Below are 12700 nucleotides of genomic sequence, written 5' to 3'. Positions count from 1 at the left end.
TTAGGGAGACTTGTCAAAATTCAACTTTTTTCTTTTTGAGACAAGATCTCCCTATGTAGCCTAGACTGGCCTCAGACTCCCTATGTAGCCTGTGCTGGTTTCAAACTCGTGATTCTTCTGCCTCAGCCTCCTGAGTGCTGGGATTCATGTAAAAAATAATTGGTTCTCTTTTTTTTTTCCCAACAACTTTATTTTTTAATAATGGAAATCATTTTGCCATTCAAGAAATAGTTTAGGGGAGAAAAATCTTCCCAAAGTCTTTTTGTTGTTGTTGTTTTACATTTTTTGGTACTGGGGATCAAACTCAGGACCTTGTGCTTGCCAGGCAGGCAGTGGCACCACTGAATTAAATCCCTGGCTTGTAAAAAATCTTTGCTATAAAAATGAAACATCAAAATTATAAATATTATAACTTTTTAACCTCTGCAATTTACAATGCTCCCCTAAAATACTACCCCTTCATTTAACACCTTTCCTGTACCATCACATTTTGAAGAGAAAACAGTATCACAACAAAGCTTAGTTTTAATTTAACACAAGAAAAAATTTGTTTTTAATGAGCTAGAGACATACCACAGTGATAGAGTGCCCCTGGAATCAGTGTGCAGTACTGCAAACAAAACAGAACAAAACAAACACACAAAGAATTTTGAGGACTTCCAGGAAGATGGCAGAGTGGTGAACAGGACAGAAACAGCCTTTCTGAGATTTGGGGTCCAGGTGCTGGAGTATGGCAACATGAGGAAGGGAAGGAGGGAAGTGGGTCCCTAGGACCCAGAAAAGATCTGAAATGAGAATTGAAGCCCACAGAGAGAGCAAGGAGAGAGGCCTCAATACAAAGAAGGAGGTGGCAAGCAGCATTCTCCCAGAGCCCTGACTTATTGCTTGGGAGGGTGGCTCAAACCTGCAGATGCATGGTGACTACTGCTGACCTCAGAGGCCTCCTCAGAGAAACGCACCAGTGGAGTAGAGTGATAGATGCAGTGGACTATAGTGGCTGGTGAGTTACCTGGGTTCAAACACCCTCGAGAGGGCGATTGGTCAGGCATCATCTTGGAGAGGGGCTAACTGAGCTCAGAACTCAGAGCAGCTGTAGGCCAGCTCCATGGAGAGGCTCCCAGTGTCAGGCTAAGGTGGAACTGAGTTCAAGGAGCTGAGGAGCTGGCAGGAGGTCAAAGAGCAGAGGAGGCACATGGAGTGTTGCAGGCTGAGCAAATTGAGTTCTAGCCTCACAGCCAGAAACCAGCCTGAACTTCAGTGGAACTAAAAGTGAAGGTTTGCTGGGATTATCCACTACTTTGCCGTAAATCTAAGGTTGGCTTGCAGGGATTCATCAGCATGGGTCTGGGCTTTGTCTGCCCACTTTGTCTCCTAGTAACAGCAGAAACATGCCCTGAAGCGGACACTGGTTTTAGGGTTTTTTTCTTCTTTTCTCTTTTTGTTTTCTTTTTTTCTTGATTATTTTTATTTTTTATATGCATGTGAACATTATTTCTAGTTTTGTTGTTGTATTGCTTTGTTCTTGTTTTTATTTCTTCCTTCTCTCTTTCCCTCTTGTCTTGACCAGTTCCCAAAGTTTGTCCTCCAGCCTTACTTCTAATCTCTTCCTCTTCTTCTGTTTCTCAATTTTTTTCTCCAGCCCCTTTTATATTTTCTTCCTTGAGGGTAAAATTGCCACATTGAGGGAATATTTACTGTATACAATTGTCTGGTTTGCTTTATTTATTTTTAAAGCAAAACACTTACTAATACACTTTAGATATACACAATGATAACACTCATCATGGAGAATTTGCACTTATACATGATGTACCCTGCTCCTTTCCTTTATCCCATCCTCCCTCTGTAGTTATCTGAAAAATTATTTCTGATTTGCCTTTTTTCTAGAGCCTCATTCATCTCTTTGTTACTTTTGCTGTAACCTCTTCAGACAGTTGGATGGCTTCTGGATTTTTCTCCATCATTCCCCCCTAGGTTTGCCTTTGGTGAGCTGAAAGTCTGTGGTTTCATCTTGCTTAAGTGTCTTCTAATTTTCTATTTTTAAAAATTTAATTCTTGGGTTGATGCTTATAAATTGCTTATGGCAGGTAGCTTCATTTCTAGAATTTAGAACCCTTAGAAAACTACTTCTCAGAGATGTCTTACAAGAATACCTGGCTTTTGGGTTTTCAGTCTGTTGCAAGATCTTACCTCTTCAACTTATTGGGGATGAGAAGTTCTACCTATTTGACCTAGCCCCTGGTTCTTTGGCACTGGCCTATAATATTGTTTATGACCCATAAGCAATCTCAGTCTTGGCCGTCCAGGAAGAACAACTGATTAGAAAAATTATGTCACCTTGGCTAAAGTAGTATAATCACCAATAACATCAAATACAGCTAGGAAATGACAAACTGTGGTAACTATTAATTTGCCACCTTTAACTCGATGAACTATATTTGTGGATATATAACAAAATCTAAAACAAACTAGAGGGCCAGCACTTGGGAGGCTGAGGCAGGAGGATCACTGTGAGTTTGAGACTACATAGGGAGTTCCAGGTCAGTCTCAACTACATAGTGAGACCCTGTCTCAAAAAACCAAAATAATAGTAATAATAATAATAATAATAATAATAATAAATAATTGGTTCTCTTTTTTTCCCAACAACTTCATTTTTTAATAATGAAAATCATTTTGTCATTTAAGAATAATTTAGGGGAGAAAAATCTTCCCAAAGTCTTTTTTTGTTGTTTTTTTATGTTTTTTGGTACTGGGGATCAAACTCAGGACCTTGTGCCAGTACAGCATACCAGAACTTATGGGATGCAATGAAAGCCATCCTATGAGTGAAATTTATATCGGTGAATTCTCATATTAGAGAAGCAGAACGATGCTGAACGTGCTGGTACACGCCTGTAATCCCATCCCTTAGGAGGCTGACGAGGAAGGATTGCCCCAAATTTGAGCTCAGCCTGAGCTCTATAATGAGTTCAAGTCCAACCTGAACTACATAGGGAGACCCTGACTCAAAAACAAAAACAAAAACAACAGACCAAGGTCAAATAAACAACCTAATTTTGAACCTAAATCTTCTAGAAAAAGAAGAGCAAGTCAAGCCCAAGCTCATATGAGGGAGGAAATTATAAATATCAGAGCAGAAATTGATGCAATGGAGACTAAGAAAACAATATAAAGAATTAATGAAAAAAAGAGAATATATTCATCTTTGAAAGATTAAAGAAAATTGACAAACCCTTAGCCAACCTTATAAAAAAAGAAAAAACTCAAATCCATGCAATTAGGAATGAAAAGGGTGAAATAAAAATGGATCCTGCAGAAATTCAGATCATTAATATCCTACTTCGAGGACCTGTATTCTAATAAGATGGAAAATACAGAAGAAATGGAAAACTCCTAGATAGATATGAATTACCAAAGCTAAATCAAGAAGATGTAAGAATTTTAAATAAACCAATATCAGTTAATGAAACTGAAGATGTAAAGCAGGGATTTAGCTTACTTGTGCCACTGCCCACCTTGCAAGCACAAAATCCGAAGTTCAATCCCCAGTACCTCAAGAAAAGAAAAAAAAATTAATTGAAGATGTAATTAAAACATACTGACAAAGGAAAGTCCAGGAGCTCACCGAATCACTGCTGAATTCTGCAAGAAATCTAGAGAAGACCTAACAACACTACTTCTCAAGCTCTTTAATGAAATTGAAAGGGAAACAATACTCTCAAACACATTCCTAGAAGTAAGCATTATCTTGATACCAAAACCAGAGAAGGAGCCAAACAAAAAAGAGAGCTACAGGCCAATTTCCCTAATGAACATGACATAAAAATGTTCTATAAGATACTGCCAGACAGAATGCAGCCAATCACCAAAAAGCTTGTATAACGTGATCAAGTAGGATTCATCTCAGTGAGCAGGGATTGTTCAATATACACAAATCAATAAATCTACTATGTGACATTAACAGAACTAAGGGACAAAAACCAAATGATCATCTCGACAGATGCAGAAAAAATATTTGACAAAGTCTAAAACCCATTCACGATAAAAACCCAATAGAAAAAAAAATTATTTTGGTACCTGGGATCGAACTCAGTACCTTGATCTTGCAAGGCAAGCGGCAGTACCACTGAGCTAAATCCCGGCCCAGAACCTTGGAATAGATGGTCTTTGTCTGTACCTGATAAAAGCATCTATGACAAACCGACCTGATAAAAGCATCTATGACAAACCGACAGCCAACATCGTACTAAATGGACAAAAACCAAAACCTTTTGCTCTAAAACCAGGAACAAGACAAGGATGTCCACTGCTACCACTCTTTTTCAGTGTAGCTCTGGAAATATCAGCCAGAGCAATTAGACAAAAGAAAGAAATAAAAGGAGTAAGGCTAGAAAAGGAAGAGTTAAATGATCACTATTTGTGGATGACATGATACTCTACACCGAAGACCCCAAAAGCTCCACCAAAAGACTTTTAGATTTAATAACCAAATTCAGTGGCATAGCTGGATACAAAGTCAGCACTCGCAAATCAATGGCCTTCCTGTACGCAAATAAAAAAGTCACTGGGAGAGAAAGTGTGTGCTCTTCTTGCTGCCTTCTCATGTAGGATAGACAAATCAGTTCTGCGGTTCTGTATATTGGCATCTCATGGGGAGTGGTGGGCTGGCAAGTGGTAGAGGATGATTAATTCTTTGGTCTTTGCAGTTTTACAATGTTCAATTTGAAAGCATTGACCTTGTGGTTGAGGTTTGTAGCATATCTCACAAAATTAGAGAAAAACAATTGTAAAATTCATTTGACAGCAGAAGAGACCTACAACAGAAAAAGCAATTCTGTGCCACAAAGGCAAGGCAGGGGGCATCACAGTCCCTTGCTTGAAATTATACTATAAAGCTACTGTGATTAAAAACAAAACAAACCAAAAACCCAGCCTGGTTATGGGGAAAAAACCAAAACCAAAACAAAAACAAAAGAACAGACTTGAAGATCAGTGGAACAGATTAGAAGACACAGAAACAACTCCAAACATACTCAGCCACCTTATCTTTGACAAAGGAGCCAAACACCTTCACTGCAAGAGAGACAGCCTCTTTGGTAAATGGTGCTGGAAAAACTGGCTTTCCACTTGCTGAAGATTAAAAGGAGACCCCTATCTTTTACCATGCACTAAACTAAAATTGAAATGGATCAAAGATCTAAATATTAAAACAGAAACACTAAATCTGCTGGAAGAATCAGTTGAACTCTTTGAGACATTGGTGTAGGCAAAGACTTTATGAACAAAGCCCCAATCACACAGGAAACATAACAAAGAATCAACAACTGGGATCTCATCTTATTAAAAAGCTTTTGAACAGCAAAAGAAACCACCAAGAAAGCAAAGAGACAACCCACAGACTGGGCAAAAATGTTTGCTAGCTGTTCGTCAGAAGATTACTATCTAGAATATACAGAGAACTCAAAAAAATCAGACTCCCCCCCAAATTTAAAGACCCCATCAAAAAATGGGCATCGAAATGAACAGACACTTCTCATATGAAGAGGTAGAAACAGCAAATAAATACTTTAAAGAAATTCGACATCGCTGGTTATTGGAGGAATACAAATTGAAAAAACTCTTGAGATTGCGGCCAGAGGAGAATAACGCTTATCAAGAAATCAACCAATAACAAATGCTGGCAGGGATGTGGGGAAAAGGAACCCTTCTCCCTTGTTGGTGGGAGTGCAGGCTGGTGCAACCACTGTGGAGATTTCTCAAAAAACTAAAACTAGAGGTCCCATTTGACCAGCTTGGTACCTTCCTGAAAGAATTAAAAGCATCACACCACAGCGATATATACTCACCCCTGTTTATAGCGGCACAGTTTGTAACAGCTAAAGCTTGGAAACGGCCCAAATGCCCATCAACTGACAAGTAGATAAAGAAGACGCTTTTTTTTTCAGAGTTATTCATTTTTAATTGTATAAAACACAGGAAAAATAGAGTACAAAACCAGGTATTTACCCCACACATCTCCTAATCCTCTCCTTCACATACTTTGCTGCTGTTAGAAGATGCATTTTTAAAAAATACACAATGGGGTACTACTAGTCTGCCATAAAGAAATATAAGCTTGATTCATTTCTATCTCTAAGTGTATGGACCTTGAGACCATATGCTTAAGTGAAATAAATCAGACACATGTTTAAATACCACATTGTTTCTCTGGTTGTGATAAACCAAAAGTGGAAATAAGGACCAAAATGTATAATAGTCTGCAGCAAGGCTCCAAACAGCAACATAATTCACATCAGCAGCTTCCCCCAGGCTTCCTTTTTTCATTCTTTTTTTTTTTTTAAAGACAGTGTCTTGCTGTGTGGTCCAGGCTGGCCTCAGACTTGTGTGATCCTTCTGCCTCAGCCTCCCAAGTTCTAGGCGCGCACTACCGCGCACCTGGCTTCGTGTGGGTCTTTGTCACTGCACATCCAGACCGCTTTGGACACTTCTTTTTCTTCCTGGACAGTAATGATTGCAGATCTGCTTTGCTTCATTCCGGTCTTTCATTCTCTCTCTACCCACCTGTTCCCAGCAGATGATCTTGATTTCATAAAGAACATAGAACTTCACTTCCTGCCGCAGGATCTGCGGCCACACCTGAATCTGCAGCCGTATCCTCCTTCCCCCAGGCCTCCTCCTCTTGCCTTCTGAGAATTTCTCCAAGCTGAGCTACGTATGCGGCTCAATGGTAGAGTACGCACTCGGCTTGCGTGAGGCTCTGCGTCCAACCCGTAGCACCGTATATGCAAAAAAAAGGATTTGTCCCAAAGAACTAAGAGCATAAATGCAGCAATTCATGTTTTGTTTTGTTTTTTTGGTGGAGGAGCTGGGGACTGGCTCCTGCAGGCAAAGTGCTTTACCACCGAGCTGCACACCCAGCCCCTGTGTCTCACCAGACAAAAATACTATGTGAGTCAGGTGATAGTGTGTTCATACGGTTAATTATTCCATTTGTATACGTAATGGAAACATTACACTGGACCCCGTGTATCTTTACAGTTATGACTTGTCAGCTAATAAGAAACCATGTTTTATTTATTTTTCTTTTATATATATAAAGCATATATAAAACATATATATATATCAGAACATTACATTGTACCCACAAACGTTTTGTCAAGCAATAAAAATGAAAAAAACTACACATTCCTACTTCAGAAACCTCTTCTGTTTTCAGTGACGTAACTTCGGTCAGCTCCATGAGGCCCTCCTGTCAGCATTTACATGGAGCATCCTCTTCCCAGTCTCACTGCTGTCTCTGGCCCCACACTTCCCTGTCCCCCCGTCATCTAACACCACACACAACACGAGAAATAAATTCCTCTCGTAGCTTCCATGACCTCTGACTTCCATCCTCCCCGCTGTCTTTTCTTAGGGCTCTACTTGTCTCAAGGAATTTTTTTTTTGGTACCAGGGATCGAACTCGGGACCTTAGGCTTGCGAGGCAGGCGGCGGAACCACTGAACTAACTCCCCGGCCCCTTATCTTAATGAACTTTGATGCTAACGTGTTGAAGTCTTTTAGGGCTTTGTTCTTGTCCCTTTTCTTTTCTCACTTTATTCCCTCTTTCCAGGTCATTTCACCCACTCCTGTGGCTTTGCAAAAGACTCCCAAATTTCTGTTTCTAGCCCAGACTCTCTTTTGAGCATTATGCGTGTGCACCCAGGTGCCTGCCCCCTCCTCACTCCGACAGAGGTAAACTAACAGCTCTGGCTCCTGCCCTTCCTCTTGTGCTGAACATGCATACTTTTTGTTTTTGTAGACTTTCCTCCCTATTAGCTGACAACACCTTTGCTCATAAAAATAATAATGCCAGAGGTCTGGGCATTCTGAGAATCTCTCTCCCTATTCTATATTCTCTCTTTTTATTGAGTTTATTGGTACATTTGAGGTCTACAGGACAGTTACATTCATTACTGGGATCTTGTGCCTTTACATGCCAGGTCTTGGTTCTCATTTTCCTATTCTATACTCTCTGCCCCTCTTTCCCTCCAGAAATTACCACATCCTGTAAATTCGGCTTCCCAGGCATTTCTTCCTGGGTCTTTCTGCTCTCTGCTCTCTCATCTGCACCGTGAGTCCGACCTCTCTTTCCCGGGCCGATGCCGCAGCTCCTAAGCAGTCTCCCTACTTCTCTTGACCTCTCTCCTGTGATCCCCTCTCTGCGTTTCTTCCAGACAAGAATAAAGTAACAATGTGATCACATCTCTCCCCTCCTTCAAATACCCCCGTGTGACCTCCCAGCCAAGGAATAAGTGAAAAGGCGGTTTCCGTGGAGGGCTGGCTCCAGCGGATGTGTATGGAGCCGTTGAAGTGTGCGTACCCTTCAGCCCAACCCTACAACTCCCCTGTAGGTGTGTGTCCCAGAGCTTCGCTCACAGACGTGTGCGGAGACGTGCACCGAAGTGGCTGCCTCAGCCTTGCACCCTGCAGCCTAAATGCACGCGCAGAGGGTCACCACCGAATGAGCCAGGGCGCCTGCATACAGGGGCTCTGCGACATTATGCAAAGTGAGGTGGGCCAGGGAAGGGGCTCCCAACACACTTCCGGTGAGAAAAGCCATCGCAGATGATTATGTATTGACTTACTTTGTGCGAAAAGAAAAAGAAAGCTATCTAAACTAAACAGGAATATAGGTATGGAAAAGTATGTCCCAAATTGGTGATAGTGGAAGTTACATCTAGAAGGGACTGCAGTGAGGGGAGGGTGTCAGAAGACAGCCTTGCCCTTGTATGATTGTTCACGTTCTTTTTTTTTCTTTAGACAAGGTCTCACTATGTAGCCCAGGCTGGCCTTGAATTCACAGAGATCCTTCTGCCTCAGCCTCCCAAGTGCTGGGATTACAGGCGTGCGCCACCATGCCTGGCACATTTTAAAAATGTGAATGAATTTGTGTTTTCTGAAAATAAAAGTAAAAAAATTTTTTTTTCATATTTCCTTCTATATTCCCTCAGGAGAAGATGCAAAGCTTTGTAGCCTCCCCCAAGGCCTTTCCTGTGAGTTCTGCCTTACTGTTGTCTAGCACGTTAGGGTTGAAATCTAGAATGCTCCCCAAAAGCCTCCTGTGTTCAGGGACAGGGCTTTTGGAAGGTGAGTGGATCGCGGTGCATTAGCCCGCTGATGCATTCCCTACTGACTACTTGGTGGGAGGGACCTGGTTAGAGCCAGTTGTGGGAGTGAGGTAGGGCAGTGTGTTGTGTGTCCTTTCCCCTTCGCGCCCTCTGCTTCCTGCCTCCCATGCCGTCAGCAGCCCTCCTCTGCCCACGCCCTCCCACCACGCTAGACATCTCTGTGTTGGAGCCTGCCAACCACGGACTATAACTTCTGAAGGTGTGAGCCAAAAGAAAGTTGAAGGTGTAGCATGTGGTGCCTGTTCTGGGTGTGGTGGCACACCCCTGTAATCCCAGCACTCGGGAGGCTGAGGCAGGAGGATCCCAAAACTTAAAGACCAGGTGGGCTACATAGTGAGTTCAAGACCAGCTTGAACTACATGGTGAGATCCCGTCTCAAAAGCAAACAAAACATATTGTGCCTGCTGGACAAGGAAGGTGACTCAGGCACAGCCGCATCTCGGTCCCTTGGCCCCTCAAGTATTAGAGGCACTGCCTGCCCAGTGACCAGAGTTTTGCTTGCCGCGTTCCGGCTCTGCAGTCTCCATCACTGCTCAGACGGGCCGGGTTCCTTCACAGGTGCTGCTCCCTGCCCGGGCGGCTCCCCAACTCCGTTCTGTCCTCAGTCCCAGTCTCCCTCCATGTGCTTGTCTGAGTCCTGATCATCCTCGAGAAAGCGTCTGATTTTCCGGGCCTGTCCTGACCCCCTTTCGACCAGATCTGTCCTTCCCCTTACCCCCATTCTGTCCTCGGTTTTTCCTTTGGCCTCTTTATGACCGCTGCCATCAGGAGTGTGACTGCCCGCTGTCTGTCTCTCCCCGGACAGGGGCATTTGCGTGTTCACTGCTGTACAGGCAGCTCACAGCCCAAAGCACAACCTATCGTAGGTGCTCAGTAAGTCTGAACGTTTTCTGTCTGCTTCTAGAGGTGCGGTGATTCATACAAAAGTTTTAAGAGACAACAAAAGAACTCACAGATGTCTAAAGGAAACATAATAACTCTGAGAACTGCACACTTTAGTAAACCTTGTAACTGTTTTCTTGCTACATGCATCTGCTGTATATTTTGTATCTGTTTTCAAGATGTAACTTTTAGCCCATTAAATACATCTAAGATGGTTAGTGTTGCTAACAGTACCACGGTGAATACCTTTTGCTTTCTAGCCTAAAACACTTTGATTTCTCTCCAGTGCGTGGTTCATGTATGAAAACAAATTTGGCACGTTCTTCACATAGACGATTCCAATCTGGCTTCTTTTCAGACCTGGACAGGAGTCAGTATTTCTGTTTCTCGATGCTTGCGTTGTCCCTGGGGACCAGCGTTCTACCCTGTAATAATCAAGTGACCCGGAAGCAGCAGCCCGTCATCTTCTAAGCGTGTCGTGTTTCCTACACAGGCAGACGAAGCCTATTGCATCGGCCCTGCCCCCTCCCAGCAGAGCTACCTCTCTATGCAGAAAATCATCCAGGTGGCCAAACTCTCTGCTGCACAGGTAAGGGTTGTGAAGATATTTACAATGCAAAAGGAATATTTTCTATGGTTTACCCAAATTACTTATTTGTAAAAGTTATTTTCAATTTTTAGTTGAGAATTTTGCATTTGACTGACGAGTTGTCCCTGAAAACGTGGAACGTCCCTTCCCACCCCTCAGTCCCTCTGCCGTGTTACTAAGCGCAGTGTTCACTTGCTTTCTTCCTTTTTCCTTCCTTTCCTTCCCATACAAGGATCAAGCTCAGGTTGTTACAAGACAGGTGCAGCACCACTGAGCTAAATCCCCAGCCCATTCTTTCCTTCCTTCTTTCTTTCCTTTCTTGACAAAGGTTCTCACTATGTAGTTCAGATGGCCTTGAACTCACTGCATACTGCAGGATGGCCTTGAACCTTCAGCAGTCCTCCTGCCTCAGCCTCATGAGTGCTGGGATTACAAGTACACTACCATGTCCAGTGTGCCTGTGTAGTTTAGATCTTTTGGGAAATAAATGGAGGGAAAGTCTAAACTGTAAATTAAAACTAAGAATTCATGCTGGGTGTGGTGGTGCATGCCTGTAACCCCAGCACTTGGGAGGCTGAGGCAGGAGGATCACTGTGAGTTCAAGACCAGCCTGGGCTACGTAGTGAATTCCAGGTCAGTCTCAACTACATAGTGAGACCCTGTCTCAAAAAAACCAAAAACCAAAGGAGGAGGGGGAAGAGAGACAGAGAGAGATAGGAACCAACTTGTGTTGAATCTTTCACGGAAATGTCTTCAGAAAGAATTCCTTCTGAACTCCACACAGCCATGTCTTATGATCACTTACTTGGATTTTGGAGTCTCAGATGATTTTTCTACTTTTAAATCTCTTATTTCAATTTTCTATATTACTGGATGACCTTTTTTCTTGTTTTCTGGACTGGGGATTGAACCCCTGGCCTTCACACTGAGCCACATAGCCAATCTTTTTAAAATTCTTATGTTTTGAAACAGATTCTTGCTAAATTGTCCAGGCTGGGGTTAAACTTGCAATCCTCTTGCCTCAGCCTCTCTGAGTGCTGGGATTACAGGCGTGAACTACCACACCTGGCTAGGTGAACATTTCTTTTCATTTCATTTCTTTTTTTTTTTTTTTTTTTAAAGAGTAGGAAGGGTTTATTACAAGAAAGATCCTGAGAAATAGGAGGGATTCTGAAAGGGGTTGCCACTGAGGTCCTTCGTAAGGGGTAATTTATTCTAAAAAAAATCACAGCATGGGTACAACATGGGTCAAACTACAGTCAACATATAGGGTTACAAGTATAGCCTCTTAGCTGATCTTGATCCCATAGGGAAATGAGTCACATAGCAAGGGTGCATGGAAAGATCGAATGAATTCTTGGAAACAAGGGAAATAACAAGTCCGGGAGTTCTGTTCACCCCGTGTGTCTGACTCCTATCTCGGCCCACTGGACCCGGTGGTGCTGATTACAGTGTAATCTCAAGTCGCTGTTTATCTCCAGGAAGACAGCAGGTCTGTCTATTGCTCTTCCATCCTGAGGTCTCTTCAGATTCACCTAAGCACAATTCTGACATCTGTGTGTGTGTGTGTGTGTGTGTGTGTGTGTATTTTTCTGTACTGGCTTCCCTGAGGGCCCAATTCTTTGACTGTATATTAATTTCAATACAGCCTGGCCGCCTATAACATCTTTATCGAACTTCTCATTTTGTGCAGCATTATGGTGAACATTTCTTAAATACATTTTGTTATTGTCTGCTGTTCCTACCCTTGTTTTAATAACCTAACACCAAAAAAAAAAAAAAAAAATACCCTAACACCTTTCTTGTCCTATCCTTTATTTAGCAAATCATTAGCTGTTACAAGATAAAGTTCAAACTTAGCTTTTAAAAGAGTTTCTGGTATGGTCCTATTTTATTTGTCAATATTTATGTTTCATCTGGGTTTTCATGCGTGTGCTTTTGGCTTTTTTTTTCTTTAATATAGTACCTGGGGGTGAACCCAGGGCCTCACGCATGCTAGGCAAGCACTCTACCACTGAGCTATATCTCCAGATCTTCCCCCGCCTTTTTTTTTTTT

The 12700-nt window shown here is 42.4% G+C and overlaps 1 protein-coding gene across 1 annotated transcript in view; it reads left to right on the top strand.

Moving 5' to 3' along the window:
* Mccc1 (methylcrotonoyl-CoA carboxylase 1) overlaps nucleotides 1-12700 on the top strand; it is a 61140-nt gene that overhangs the window by 6840 nt on the left and 41600 nt on the right. The window contains exon 4 of the mRNA XM_010624542.3: nucleotides 10549-10644. Coding sequence (XP_010622844.1) covers nucleotides 10549-10644 — 96 coding nt within the window. The remainder of the gene's footprint in view (nucleotides 1-10548; nucleotides 10645-12700) is intronic.

Source organism: Fukomys damarensis, unplaced genomic scaffold (assembly GCF_012274545.1).
Source record: "Fukomys damarensis isolate Sample0158 unplaced genomic scaffold, DMR_v1.0_HiC HiC_scaffold_12, whole genome shotgun sequence".
Classification (NCBI taxonomy): Eukaryota; Metazoa; Chordata; class Mammalia; order Rodentia; family Bathyergidae; genus Fukomys; species Fukomys damarensis.
Note: the sequence above shows the minus strand (reverse complement) of the source record. Positions and strands in the feature narration are given on the sequence as shown.